The sequence below is a fragment of the Vavraia culicis genome, assembly GCF_000192795.1.
Source record: "Vavraia culicis subsp. floridensis unplaced genomic scaffold supercont1.7, whole genome shotgun sequence".
Taxonomy (NCBI): Eukaryota; Fungi; Microsporidia; family Pleistophoridae; genus Vavraia; species Vavraia culicis.
In genome coordinates this window covers 90,306-105,674 of record NW_007360610.1, presented here as the reverse complement: position 1 = coordinate 105,674, position 15,369 = coordinate 90,306, and the positions used below count along the sequence as shown (strand labels likewise).

The 15,369-nt window shown below is 39.4% G+C and overlaps 5 protein-coding genes across 5 annotated transcripts; 4 read left to right on the top strand and 1 right to left on the bottom strand.

Moving 5' to 3' along the window:
• Window positions 1-316: 316 nt before the first annotated feature.
• Window positions 317-2,293, bottom strand: VCUG_00625 (uncharacterized protein; the record flags this gene model as incomplete). The annotated part of the gene is made up of 1 exon (XM_008075455.1): window positions 317-2,293. The coding sequence occupies one exon, from the start codon at window positions 2,291-2,293 to the stop codon at window positions 521-523; it is 1,773 nt and encodes a 590-aa protein (XP_008073646.1). The 3' UTR covers window positions 317-520.
• Window positions 2,294-3,710: 1,417 nt separating this feature from the next.
• Window positions 3,711-4,723, top strand: VCUG_00624 (uncharacterized protein). Its single transcript, XM_008075454.1, has one exon. The coding sequence runs from the start codon at window positions 3,717-3,719 to the stop codon at window positions 4,704-4,706; it is 990 nt and encodes a 329-aa protein (XP_008073645.1). The 5' UTR covers window positions 3,711-3,716; the 3' UTR covers window positions 4,707-4,723.
• A 183-nt stretch (window positions 4,724-4,906) lies between these two features.
• Window positions 4,907-7,641, top strand: VCUG_00623 (uncharacterized protein; the record flags this gene model as incomplete). Its single annotated transcript, XM_008075453.1, has 1 exon — window positions 4,907-7,641. One exon carries the CDS (start codon window positions 4,907-4,909, stop codon window positions 7,610-7,612), a length of 2,706 nt encoding a protein of 901 aa, XP_008073644.1. The 3' UTR covers window positions 7,613-7,641.
• A 1,058-nt stretch (window positions 7,642-8,699) lies between these two features.
• Window positions 8,700-10,568, top strand: VCUG_00622 (uncharacterized protein; the record flags this gene model as incomplete). The annotated part of the gene is made up of 1 exon (XM_008075452.1): window positions 8,700-10,568. One exon carries the CDS (start codon window positions 8,700-8,702, stop codon window positions 9,432-9,434), a length of 735 nt encoding a protein of 244 aa, XP_008073643.1. The 3' UTR covers window positions 9,435-10,568.
• A 621-nt stretch (window positions 10,569-11,189) lies between these two features.
• On the top strand, window positions 11,190-14,006 carry VCUG_00621 (uncharacterized protein; the record flags this gene model as incomplete). The annotated part of the gene is made up of 1 exon (XM_008075451.1): window positions 11,190-14,006. The coding sequence occupies one exon, from the start codon at window positions 11,190-11,192 to the stop codon at window positions 13,992-13,994; it is 2,805 nt and encodes a 934-aa protein (XP_008073642.1). The 3' UTR covers window positions 13,995-14,006.
• Between the last annotated feature and the right edge of the window lie 1,363 nt (window positions 14,007-15,369).

Genomic DNA, 15,369 nt, shown 5'->3' with positions numbered 1-15,369 from the left:
CCAAACAATTTCATTTACTATCAATTCTGAATAAGAAAGATATACCATGACATTTTGTTTCTCCGTTCAGCATCCTGCTGCAATGTATTGCTAGAACTTGTATCCAAACAACTTCTCGTAGTAAGCTCTTAGCTCCTTGCTTATCTCACCATTAGTGTTCTTTATGTCTGAAATCTTTAGATAGTCCAGGTCTGTCAGCTCTATTTCATCCAAATCACTTTTTTTGGTCATTCGGGGCAAAAACGACGCGATAAGTGTTTAAACGCAATTAATCAAAAAATTCATTCAGACATCAAAAATATTTTAAAAAGAGTTCGCCACTACAAATCATACCCGATGGCACATTCCTTGTTATCCGCACACTAAGCAGTAACACATTATAACTTTAAGCATGTGTAACATAGTTCAAATTGTATTTTGTACTTCTTTTTTTATTCCAAACATGTATCGCTACTCGTTGAACATACTTAGATGCTCCGCACATCTTCAAATGATCACCTGGTTAAAGCATTGCAGGTTCTTACTTCAGGAGCTTTAGCCCCAAACTTTCGAGCATCTCTAAGCACTCTTTCTTTTCCTTCTTCATTTTTTGTGCACTCCATGACATTCTCTTTACAAATATATCCATTACTTTGTCAAGAGCCTTTTCACATGCTTTCACATCCAAAAATCCTAATCGAGTTCTTCTCGTCAATACATCGGCCGGCTTGCACGCCATTTCATGATCTATAGCATAGTATACTTCTTCCTCTGTGTACATGTAGTCGTTGTGCAGTCTTTTTAGCGGCTCCCTCCTGTTTTTGTAGTTCTGAAAAATCATTGACCGGTCTCCGTAGCGCGTTACGAAGTGCATGGCCTCATCTTCACTAAGGTCGAGTTCACGCTGAATATCAGCTGAAAGCTGCTTTGTGTAGTTGTGTGAGCCCAACATTTTGATGTAATTAGTTACGCATGGTCTTGCTGGGTTTAAATAGAACTTTTTTACCGCGAGATCGATTGCATCTTCTGCCATTTTTCTGTGTGTAGTCCATTTTCCGCCTGCCAATACGAGCAAATTCTCCTCAGTAAGGTATGCTATATGGTTGCGTGCCAGACTCTTCGTGTCCTTACGTGATGGATCCTTAACAAGCGGTCGTATTCCACACCATACCGATGAAATATCCTTCTTCTTCAACATCTTATCCTCTTTTAAGAACCTATTGGCCTCATTTAGAATGTACGATATTTCCTCATCTCTTGGTTTGGGTTCTTTCTCAACTTTGCACGGATTGTCTGTGCAGCCTATGATGGTTTTGTTGAGCCATGGAATGAAGAAAAGGACGCGATTATCGCTTGTATTTGGATTGATAAGGCCCATATCGTTAGCACCGTACTCCTTCGGTACAACTATGTGGACGCCAGAACTGGGAACAACCAGGCTTGGTGATTTAGGATTTGCCAACTTCTTAATCTGGTCAGTGAATGGACCGGCTGTGCTGATGACACATTTTGCACGTATTTTAAACTCCTCGCCACCGATTCTGTCCTTGCATACCGCACCGACCACAACACCATCGTTCTTGATAAGCTGCTTTACGGGTGAGTAGTTGAGTATATCTGCGTTGTAATATGCTGCAGTCAGCGCTATCACTACGTTTGAACGACTATCATCGTGTATTCCATCATAGTACACTATACTGCCTTTCAGCCCATCAAGTTTTATATTTGGAAAGTGTTGCAGTGTCTCTTTGGTGCTTATGTGGTAGCTACCGCCCAGCGATTTATTCCAGGAGAAGTAGTCGTACATTTTCAGGCCCATCAAAAAATAAGGCACCAGTATTTTGCTATACACAGGCAACATTAGTGCAATTGGCTTTGCCATATACGGTATGGCATCTATCACATACTTCCTTTCCTTCAATGCCTCTAATACGAGCTGTAAATTACTTAGATCGAAAGATTTTACTGCCTTGTCCAGATAGCGCACGCCACCATGCAACAGTTTTGTACTTTTTGAGCTCGTTTCACTTCCAAAGTCACCGGACTCGACCATCGCAACTTTCAATCCCCTGGTAGCTGCATCCAGCGCACATCCTGAACCGGAAGCACCCCCACCAATGACCAGGACATCGTAGTACTTTGTTTTCATGTTGTGTATTGTGGTATGTCGGCTTGAAGGCTTCCAGGATAAAGGTGGGTGTGCATTAAGCTCCTCGATCATTTTTCTTTTTCGTTTGTTGTCGTAGTGGTTGTACACGACGTAGCTCAGTACTATTGTGCCTGTCAGAAGTGCTATTTTACCTGTTTTGCCCATTTCCAGCACTCAGCCTCCTACTTTTATTGTTTACGAACATATCAGTGGTGTTTTAGATAGGAACACCTGATTCGTTCCATAGGGATGATAAGTACAAAGATATGCCTGTTCAGCCACATTACGTGATTGTCATGACTGGTAATGGTGCGGCGAATAAATTTGTTACCGGTTACGACCGGTCATTCTCCGAGTTTACGGTGTTCCTCAAATATTTACAAGATGTGAGCCGAGACACGCCATCTGCGACCACCAAACGAAGAGTTTAACTGTGCAATCGGTGATTTTGGGCGTGAAACTGTGTAATAAAAGATAAAGCGCGTAACAATCGTCATTACTATGCCATAATGCTGTGTAACCGAGCAGTTGTGAACACCTTACAGCAAATCGTTGTTTCTATTGAGAATCTTGCAATCATCTTACGATAGCACAAACGAATAGAATTTTTACAGAAGATGATCTTTTTACTGTCAACATAAAGGAATCACCTTTTGAGAATAGGAAGTGATAGTACCTTAGTGAATCGCAGGTAGCAAATGATACGTCCAGCCAAATCTTGATAGCAATCGGTAATCACTCTTTCTCTCACAACTTCCGATAAATCATCAAAAAGTAATACTAACGCGTATTACGATGCGTATTACGCCATGATCTGTGCGGTAAATAAATTTAGTTCTCATTCTTGAATTAAATCCTGATGGATACTTCGGTAACACACGGCTTAGATGGACACTTTCAATTCAAATGTTACACCAAATTGTTGTTTCACATTGCTTGAAGCGACCTGAAAAATAGTCGAAGGAAATTATTTGAAACGAATGCCCTGCTCTCAAGCAGATCGTAGCGTTGAGAATGAGTGAGGAGTAGGAGACGATGCCCTGCAGTATTTTTCTGTGTTTACTTCATGTATTTATCTGAGCTTTCAATACCCGTTCAGTTCATCCATGATTGTGTTGATGCTGAGAAACTCAGCAATTATATTTTCATCCACATTTCGTGTGCGCATAGACATAGCGATTTAACAGTTCATATGAAGGTAAATACACGCTGTCCATGAACCGCTCATTCCATGCATTTTGATGTGCAACCTTCAATCTCGTTCTTTAATCGTGTTGAAGTTCAAGCTTGTAAAAAATACTTCTTTTTTGAAGGTCTGGGATAGGAACAGGTGGAGCAAATATTCACGCAATCTCCCATCAAGTACGTGTTTTAATTCATATTTACCGCACACACCTGCAGAGACACTTTTTAATGGTATATAACGGATCGTAGAAAAATCTTTTTGTGTACTTTCCATATTCATCACATGGGAAAGCAGCGGGTGAGAAGTATATATCACGCTCTAAACAACACGTTGCTCACCTCATACCTCTCTTCATAGGTGCGTACATCGCAATACTAAAATATCTTCACCACGTACCCTTTTATGTCAAAAAATCGATCATGGAAAGATTTCTTAGCACTTCGGTCCGTAATGAGCCGGTACGAAAGTAAAAAAGCGCCTGGCACGCCTGATAAATCACAGGATGATCTGAGCGTGATTAAAGTGGACGTTGAGAGAACATATTTTGATTATGGAGACATGGACGTGGCCCTGCTCAGGAAAGAGCTGTTTAACCTGCTAATACGGATGCCGTTCGAGTACGTACAAGGAATGAACGATGTAGCAGCTGTCTTGGTGTACTTTTACGCCGAGAGCGAGAGTGTTGACGACGTGACACTCAACAGCATTGATGTGGATGACATAGCGAGTGATGATTCGGATAAGGATCGTGGTGAAATCTCTCGGTGTAAGAATGGCCAAATCGCTGGGAGCAGTACCACATGCAAGCATAACAGCGGCGGTAAGAGCGCGGCAGACGAGAGCATTTTCGAGGAGCTCGAGAAGTACGCCGACGTAACAAATTTGATGAGCAATGCGACACGGAACAGGATGCTTACGGCTGTATACCACATCATCAAGGACAAGTACCTCTGTCTTGTGCAACACGAGTTTAAAACGTACCTAGCGAAGAACAAGGTGATGCTTAACCTGCTGAACAGGGAGCAAAAAAATGTAAGTGTGAACGAAAGCATAAAATTTATGAATTACACGTTGACATGGTTCAGCAGAATATTGAGGAGGAAGGATGACATTTATTTTATCTTTAAGATCATACTTGAGGAAGATGTTGGCATGCTGTTCGTTCTTATGCTCAAGTTTTATAACGAGAAGAACATAGGGAACCGCAAAATGTTCATGCTTGATCTCAAAAACCTGAACTACGAGTTCAAAGAGGAAGAGAACGAAATCAGGAAAAAAAAATTTAAATTTTGGAAGAACAATTTGGGATTTTTTGTGATTGCCGTACTGATTGGTATTAATTTGGAAATGCTGTTCTTCAGTTGTTGCGTTGGCACCTGTAAGGGTAATTAAAGGTGATTATTGTTCAATTTACTGTTCATGCCTGCCATCGATGGTGAATTTACATTAAGTTTGTGCATTTTTTGCTGATAGCTCGTTCATTTACCTCCTACAACACCGAAATGACTTTCCTGTCTGCTGGGACCGACCCACGCCACCGAAATTCGCCAAACACAAAAAATATAAAATCGCCCATTTTCACACCCCTCAGAATGCAAGCGCTCAACATCCAAGACGAGATAAAATCGCCACGTGTAAAGTCTGTGTGCTTTCATCGCAGCCGACCGGTTGTTCTGCTGGCCCAGCACAACGGAGAAATTCGTGCATACGACTACACGCTCTCATCCTTCATCCACAAGTTTCTTGACCATGATGGACCTGTGCGATCGATTCAGTTCCACCAGCACAACGATATTTTTGTGAGCGGGGGAGATGACCAGTACGTGCGCATTTGGGATTACACGAACAGGACGAGCGTTAAACTGAAGGGACATTCCGATTACATACGGTGTGTGCGTTTTCATCAGAGTGAACCTTTCGTGCTGAGCGCGAGCGATGACAGGACGGTAAAGGTTTGGAACTTTCAGAGCAAGAAGAAGATTAGGACACTGGCAGGGCACACGAACTACGTGATGTGTGCTGAGTTCCTGCACGACAAGCGTGTTGTGAGTGTGTCACTTGATCAGACCATCCGCGTATGGAACATCGATGATGGCACCTCTGAGATTGTGGAGGCGCACGATAAGGGCATCAACACGCTCTCAGTGCTTTTTAACAACGGCAACTTTGCGATTTTCACAGGCTCGGATGACAAGTGCATCAAGGTGTTCAACTCTGACCTGGTCAGCACGGAGTCGTTCAACTACCACAACAAGCCGGTCACCGCGCTGCTTTCGTTCAATAAAGTTGTCGTAAGCTGTGGAGAGGATGGCATGCTGTTCGTCAATGAGAACAAAAAGACGAGGCGCATTGAGAAGGAGGGCCGTTTTTGGTGCCTGGCGCGCAACAGCGAAAATGTGATTGTGGCCGGTCATGACGAGTGCTTCATCATCTTCAAGCTCAAAAACGATCTCGTGTTCGACACGAATTACGTGGTCAGAGACAACCGGGTGGTGAACTACAAAAATGAGCGCATCGCTGATCTGAAGAAAGAAGCGAAAGACATCTGCTCGTACAGAGACATGCTTATTGTGAACTATGCGCACCGCTTTGAGGTCTATAGAGTGCGCGATCAGAAGCTGAGCTGGTCTGAAACAGGCAATGCTGCGTTCTTCAACGATCTCATCATTTGCAGCAACAAAGGCGAATTTCACGCGTATCAGCTGAACGGGCAGGTCAAGGACGAGTGCATTTTCTTTTTGGTTGGGCGGGTCGTCGGTTTTAGGACGGTGTTCTTCGTGCTCAACGAGAAGAAGATTCTGATGGTAAACGCAAGCTACGAGAGGAAGAGCACGAGTGTTCCGTTTGTGGTTACGAACGTGTATTACAGCGAAGAGAATGAGCCGATGTGTGTTGTAATTGGTAAGAACGACCTCATGGTTCTTGACAGCAACCTTGATGTGGTACGGCACGTGAACGATATGACCAGGATCCTTTCTGCCGTGATATCGGACGGTATGGTGTTCTACAGCACGGAGAAGCAGCTCAGGTATGTCTTTAAGCATTCGGAGGGTGTGATCTGTTCGGTAAGCGGCGTGAACCTCGTCAGAATGTACAAGAAGGATGGGAGGGATGTTTGTCTGCTCGTGAGCGACACGCAAATCATTGAGCGAGAAGTGAACTTGGACGAGATAAAGTTCAAGCTTGCGGTACTGAACAATGACAGCGAGGCAATCGCATCACACATCGGAAATCTGCCGGGTATGGCGGTCGTTAATTTCCTGAGACACAACGGGCGTGGTGACATTGCCCTGCCTTTCATACATGAGCGTGCGCAGAAGTTCAAATTGTACCTATCGATGGGGGACATTGCAAGTGCCTACGAAATTGCGAATGATCGGAACGAATACACGCAGATTTACCAGATGGGAATGAAGAACGTTGAATTGATCGACAAGAACTACGACGTGCTGGAGGGCTGCCTGAGGAAGATGGACGACGAGCGCAAGCTGTTCATGTTTTACCTTGTGACGAAGAATGATGAGAGGATACAGGCTATGGTTGTGGATGATTTGAACATCAGGCTGCTGCGCTGCGTGTACTTGGGCGATAAGAATGGGGTAATGGAAATTTTGCGAGACAGCGAGAATATTGTGGGTAATCAGCAGATGATTGGAGAGGGTTTAGTGGAGGAGAACGATGCCGATGAGGACAGGTATTATGATTATGATGGAGAGGGCAAGTTGTATCATGTTGAAAGGCTCAGTGAAAGGATGAATTTCGTTGTAGAGGGGTTAAATGCTGAGGAGGAATTCTGCAAAGCGATGAGCTACATCGATGCAGGAAAGGCAAAAGATACTCTCAAAGTGCTGTACACTGTTTTGTACTCGCTAGCAGACTCGTTGGATGAAGAGAAGCGGTTCCTGATTGGCCGGTACGTGGCCGGTTTAGAGAGCGAGCGTAAGAGAAAGAAAGAAACAGATGTGAAGCGTGCACTTGAGCGTGCGCACTTTTTCTATCACCTTGATCTGCTGCCACAGCACCGCAAAATACAGACGGAGAATTACGTCGCCGTATCGTACAAGAATGGAAACTACGCGAGTGCGAAGCTCGCGGCCGAACATTCAGACGATGAGTTCTGCATGAAAGTGCGCAAGAGCAAACATGAAGGTGATGCGATTGAGGTGGGTAAGGGCGTGTTCTGTGTTGACGAGGGTGGTTACCGCGAGAAGGGGCGGCAATGCGTTTTTTGCGGATGTTACAACGTGAATGATGAGTGTGGAGGGTGTTACATTGGTGTAGTAAACGATGAAATGTAAAATTAAAGTGATTTGTTGAAGTGCGGTCAGTTTTTTCAATACTCGCAAATTTTGGATAAATTCCTGAAGGCACCGTAATACTTTACCATTCTTGTTTTATTACAAGAAAACGAACGCCTTCGCTCCAAGTACTTTATAATGTGCTCACTCATCCCTTTGAACCGGTAGATGCCTTTTACATCGCACAGTACTTAGATGAGCTTAATTACGCCTTATACTCCAAATATTTGTAAAATAATTATTTTATTGGCACTGCAACAATCGTAAGCTTCAGCCACTCGTCAATAAACCGGTCATTACTTATTTTTTTGATGAAGGCATGTCTAATTAAATTACATTTATCACGCTCATCTCCAGCACCAAGTTGATCATGATATTTTGTGCTGGGTGCTGCGGTACAATATTCCGCTTGCATGCGGTTTTCCGGTCGTCATAATCGTACGATACGATTAATGATTTATTAAAAAATGATAAAACAAAACGATGAGTAAGATTGCAAACAAAGTGAGTAATGAGAATGATAAATTCGTGTGTCAATGAAAGTAGCACGATAATACGCGGTGAATGAAACTTCTATTTCGAGATGAACATACCTAGATCACGTGTTCATAGCTTTAATAAGGATCATAGTGCCACTGCAAAGTATAACTGGGCATTTATTCGAGCTGGCAACACATGACGTAGCTGAGGTACGTCTTGCACGATAAAACGGTTCGATAGTGATATCCATGTCAGAATTGAGCAGTAACTTCATTTGCACTTCAGTACTCGATCATAATTGATGCGTTTGGTTCGAAGATAAATTAAGTAGAAAAAACAACAAAATGAATGCTGACTCGTATTAGTGAGCGCTCAGAATGAGTGAAACGTAATAACAACTTATCATTGAAGGAAAGTTATCAATTTGTTGTTCCTATCGCATCGTTTCCGTATTCCGGTAAAAAAACGCGTAATTATAGCCGTTTCAGCTCGGAACGAAATGGTGCAAACCAAACAAACCTATGGTTTACAGGCATCGTATCGACACAGCACATCCATCGGTACTCGGTAGATTAAAGTGATGTTATGCTGATGTTATTACACTTTTATGATTGGCACCAAATTTATCACCACGTTAATTTATCAGCTTAAAAGTATAAATAGAGAAAAAACACACCACACCATGTTGTTCACTCTTTTAATACCTCACATAAGTGCTGAAGCGGCCCCATATGTAAGGACGATATCTGATGCCATACTTGTTGAGCCTGTGCCGAACCAATCATTCGATATGGATCTTCATGGCAACCCGGACAGATCATACTATGGAACGATGAAATGTGACGATGTGATGATGCCAATTAGTGGTAGCATGGGTGATGGATATGGGTCTTATGCACCTGCAGCGGCATCGTATGCAGCACCTGCAGCGGCATCGTATGCAGCGCCTGCAATGGCATCGTATGCAGCACCTGCAATGGCATCATATGCACCGACAGGTGGAAGTCACTACGCAGCAGAAAGTATGCCCGTAGCACAGCCTTTTTTCATAGCTGATCAGGGAATGAGTGGTGCTATCATGCAAGGGCAGGGACAAGGACAGGCTGGCGCTGCAACAGGAGGAGCGGGAGGAGCTGCGGCCGGAACTGGCAAGTCAGAAGGTGGCGCGGGCAAATCATCCGGATTGAAGGACGAAAAATCCGGTGATAAGAAAGGAAACAGCAAGTCTAGCACAAAGAAGAGCAGCAAATCGAGCTCAAAAACTAAATCCAGCAATGGAGCTGCCTCAATCAGCATAATGTCTGCCTTATTGGGTGTTGCCTTGTGCGTAATTCTCGTATAAAGGTTACATTAAAGAACAAACATCATGTAAGCTTTTTTACTCGCATTTTTTATTACAAAATGACCGTGTCTGCTGCCAATTATCGTTAAATTTGGTATTTGGAGCAGTTATTTCCTCTGGTTACTTCTTTGGCATAAGCGTCATGAGGTTGGTTTTAGATTCGGTTGTGGCCAGCAAAAATACAAAGTTTGTATTTTCAGCGTTTTTGAAGAAGTTTTAGCTTCATTTAACAGGAATTGTCGTTTTGGGATTCGGAAAAAACTTTGGTCAATGGTCATTTGATCTAATAACCAAAAAGATTTAGTTCTTGGAACAAATGACCATGGCAACAATACCTCATGGATAAGCAAAAGATTAATTTTTGAAGACTGTTTGACAGTGTGAAATTTATTTGCAAGCAGTCAACGTGTTTGTTGCTCACAATAAATTTTTTTTCATTTATCTCTTCATATTTGAACAAAATGCAGTAAGCAGTTTCTAATATGCGGCGTGAGAGTCTGAGGTTAATTATGAAATAGCAAAAGAGTATGTACGGATAAAAGCGTGATAAGCAATCTTGACACGTGAGTTTAATTAGTTTACCTCTGCCATCTTGAAAAGTAGTTGTTACTACTTCGGCAATTAATGAACTGCATTAATTAACATGTGTATCAATGTTCATGTATGCCTATCGCCTGGTTCGACACTGTGTAGTCACTCCAACGTAAAGAGACAATATCCATTCTGCTGAAATAATAGGAAGAAAACCGCGTGGCATCTCCTTCGGAATTACAAATGATTGCCCAAATATCGAACATAATTTTTCGGCTGAACGTTTACTTGACAAGAACCATATCTGTCTGTAAATTCAGAGAAAAAGAGTTTCACAAGGTTCTTCTGCGAAGATGTTATGTAAATCATAATTTGCGCGTTAAAGTTACTATTGAGGTTGCAGAAGACATTTATGTTGTGATGAAAGTGTGTGAAATGTTGTGCGGGTTGGCGCACCAATTTCTTTCATGACCAGAGGTTAGTGGCCATGATTGGTCCCAACGACCATACAAGTGTGTTTATTTGAGTGTTGTGATATATGAAGGTAAGAAAACGTACTTTTAGCAAATAAATCGTGTCATTTATAATGCTGGTAGAGATAATTAAGCTAGTCTAAAAAATAAATTGGATAAGTCTAACTTAAAATTTCATTTGTAGCGTAAAGTAAAATTTGTTCGATTTTTCAAAATGATTAATTATTTAACTTTAACAAATTAAATAATTAACTCTCATAATTTTTAAATATATTTTTTAGTGCTAATTTACCGTTTTTAAATTTGATAATGAGAAAACGGTCCTACAATCCGTTTCATTCAATCACCATTCCATTACAAACACAATGGCATAGACCAACCTTCATCTGATAAAAGAGTCAGAGCGCCAACTGTAAGTATTCTATTGTAATCAATTACTGTATTATATTTGTTTGTTGTGCAATCAAATAGAGCCAATCCACGCTCATATTGCTTCTACAATTCGGCACAACACAAAAACTTGTTATTCGCCCATTTGATTAATTGAGAATATTGGGTTACCATTAAAACTAATGAGCAATAAGTAAATTTAGTTTAATTCAATTTAATATTAGAATTAATTAATTCTTTTCTTAATAAGACTAATGTTCAAAGCATAAAAGTTTAATTCAATTTAATATTACAATTAATTAATTCTTTTCTTAATAAGACTAATGTTCAAAGCATAAAAGGACGAGACAGATTCCAATCCATGTTGTTTAATTTGTACGGCTATGTTGAGGCAAGTCTCAAATACATACTGGTCTTCAAAAATGAACAAGATAAAGATTTTTTGATCTTCGAAAACCCGGCAGATATAGGAATGTCTGGCCTGTTGAATGCACATGAAAGAGATAAAATGATGCAATCATTACCGCATGAGATCAGAAGCACATGTTTTCTTGGTAGAGATACGGTCAATAAAAGCTTTGACTACGATGATAGTACCTATCATAGTCACATTGCTGGTATCAAGAGGATCAGCTATGGGACATACCATGATGTGATTAAAGAAAACCCAGACATCAAATTTGTAGTTATTAATGTACCAATATCCATTTTATTGTATCAAAAAATCATGAAATTGTCGCAAAATAGTAGTTTTGACAAAGATGTACCTACCTTTGATACAGATGAAATTTGTGCACTCGTGAAGTATTTATCATTATTTGATGAATACGGGAGAGGAGCGATTGCGTGTGCAGTGTGCATGCATTTGTTGAATAATCCCGAGCTGCTCCAGGAAATGAAAAACTACAATCACGATCCTAATAACGGCCAGTATAACGAGTCAACTATGCTTCTCTCCAAATATATATTTGGATCAAGCGACATTGCGACACAACTTAGAAAATCGATCAAGTCATATGTTATACTTGCCTTGAAGGATAAAGATAAAAATCGGGCAAGCATAAGTGGAAAATCGAAATTTTATGGTTACCATTATCGAACCGTTAATTCACACAAGTTTACATTAGCCTTCTTGTTTTATAAGCTAGACATGAATTACAAATGGTTGCTGAATAACAAGGAGATTTTAGATAGTGAATTTAATGTTAGTAATAGTGATTCGCCATATACTGTAAGTATATACGGCTTAAAATCACATGGAGATCTCGAAAATGAGACACTTAAGCGTACTCTAGAGGCAGTTACAACCAGCAAATTTCTTACAGGAACAAATGTGGATAGCTTAACTTTGGAATTTAACAGTATCCACACTAATGTTGATTTATCATGTCTTAATAACATAAAAGCTCCAATAACTGTAGTATGCAATCGTTGTTCGCTCAATTTTATACAATCAATACCAGAACATGTTAAAGTTGCTGTTTATACCGAAGAAAACATACCGAATGATGCATTCAATAACATTTTTAAAAATGTTGTGAAATTTGAATTTCTATCATTGGAGATCCGTGAAAATATAGTGTTTCCTGATCACGTAGAAAGTATTGAAATTGATAACTGTAATGTTAATAAAGACGTGACACTGATGATTAACGGAAAATGTGAGTATGTTGAAATATATAACACCCCAGTTAAGATTGTACTACCATGTGTTATGGGATCAGGTATAATGTTGAGACACTTATGCTTTGAATACAATGTGGATAAAGAACAAAAATCACTAAAGTTACAGGTAGCCGACATTAATAGTACAGTAACAATCGATGCAACCATAGATGCTGTAAGATTTGAAGATGTAAACGTGTCTGCAGGATCATGTGTTATATTTAGTGAAGAGAACAAGAATTTGAAAATATTACATTCAACTGGTATGTTTAATCTGAAACAGTTTATAGGGATTGAACAGTGTTTTAATAAGGGAATGCGAATGGAAGTAGCTCCTATAATCCATTCTACACATAACCTATCAAAAATAGCGTTATATGATTTTCGGTTTGTGAAAAGAGTAGAACTACCGAATAAATACGAAGAGATTGAATTAGACCATGTACTTACGGATGAGAACGTAGAGATAGTGCTGAACAAAGCTTGCAGAAAACTCGTAATTCGTGGATGTAGAGTTGTGATCAATGCACAAAATGTTGATGAGCTTGATAGCTTATGCATACAATTTTCTGCACTTGAAAAAGATAACATTGTGTTTGTTGGCCTGAAACGAGTCAACCACATTTCTCTTATTGATATCTGTCACAGTATGGATGTAATCACAACCATTCTAGCTGGTCTTGAAGGAGTAAAGCACCTGGAATTCGAAAGTAAATACCCTAAGAAGATGAGTAAAGTATTTGAAGAATACAACAAAGAATCGTTAATGAACATCGTATCGACCGAGAATTACATAAATGATCTGAATTTTGAACTTAGATATTCAGCAATCAAGGACAAAGAACCGGTCTTATTCCTCTTCGAGATGTCGAATATCGTGGTAAATCTTATTCTCAAAGCAGTGTTGAGCGAAAAAGTGATGAATACTGTTTCGAAGCTAGAGTTCACGTCTGTTGTTATCGATGCTGATAATTGCAAATCACTTGGAAAGTTGTCAAACCTCGAAATTCTTCGAATATGCCCCGAAATCATCACCAACGAATTTTTTTATAACCTGCCGATGAATCTCAAGCTACTGAACATTACTGACTTGGATACGATGGATAGAAGTCTGATGACTGAACACGAAATCAATCCGTTGAATCTTGCTCGACCGAATATAAGTCTGAAAGTTTTGGTGATTGATGCACAGTTCCTATATGATTTTAACAGCATTTTATTATTGATACCATCTCTCGAAGTACTCAAAATACGGTATTCAGAACCGATCAAGATCAATTCGCAAGCACAGAGAGATAAGATACGATTACATGAACTATTCATTGAGTGCAGTTATTCTCAAATTAACGAATATAAAACATCGAGTACTAAATCCGAAATCCATTGTTTTATACAAAGCCTTGCACTTTACATTGATTTTACATTGCTTGAACGTCTTGGGCTTGTTTCAATCAGTCGACCGGTGTTCATCAACGCTGCGACTCTTATGGTTATTGAATAAAACTTTTGGTGCTTATTGGATTTTAGTTATATCATTTGACTGTGTCAATACCGTTTAATCAATTTTAATGCTCATATTCTTTGCAATAATGTAGCTGTTATCTTGTAGGAATCTAGATCAGTGAGCTTGATATGGAATGTGATTGAAAGCAATTATTTGATAGACAATATTGGCAGTTACATGTCTTAGTTGTAACATATACATTGTTATATTTCAGCAAATGTCATGATGAAATCTATGATTGCACTGTGATGCTAAATAATAACACATTTAGAAAGTGTATTGAAAATATTAATCCGAAATATTAATTGATAGCGGTGATATAGACAATGATATTTGGTAAAAAACATGAACAAAGGACAAATGGGCATGGTTGATGACAATAAAACGCATGAGAACATTTGTTTAAGTGATTTTACATTTGAATTATGAAGAAACGACTTTTAGTGAACAAATTTTGTGTAATGTAAAAACAATTTTTTGAAAGAAAAACACTTCAACATTTTACCGATCCTCTTAGCACTATCTATTGTAATTGATGGTGCTATTCTCCTCATGTTCTATATGCGGAGATTTTTTTGTCGTGTTGTGAGCGATTCAGTGCTTTGTAAATAGCTGCACTAAGTATTTGTCCTATAAACTCAAGTATTAGATACAAAGCTATTATTGACAAAAGTAGAAACAAACACAATAATACGATTATAAACGTCCAAAAGTTCATAGCACAGAAATTTACCTCAATCTTATATTTTGAACTATTGCCAATCCTTAACTATGATTTTCTTCCATATACTCTCATAAACAATATTTCATGTCAAATGTCACAAGCTAAAATTTTGGTAACCAAGGATTGATAAACATTTTATTTGTAGAGTTTAAGTTTCTGAAAGGGTTTTGTAACATGTCAAAGTTCACTTGAAATCATTTTGAACATTCTGCAAATGCTAAATACACCATAACTAGTGCTATCAAATACGCAGCACATCGAAAATTGCTGAAATTGGCCATAAAAACGTTCTAGTTAAGTTGATCACCAGATAATGATCACGTTATAGAACAATCATATCAATTATAGTGTCTTCAATAACAAACACTTTATTTACATCTAGAGAACTATGACAGCAAAGTACATCCATAAAAGGTATTGCCTTTCAAAAATGCGGTAATACTAAAAGATAGAAAACCAATTCATACCTTAGTTCCATATTGTGTAGTAACCATTATGTTGTAAAAATGTATTTTCTTCTGTACGAACCCTGTGAACAGCTAAGGTCATAGTTTTTAATCTCCTAATACCTATTAACGTAAAACGAACATTTGTATCGCTATGAACATAAAAATACATTAAATACATTCTAAAGAATACGAGCACATT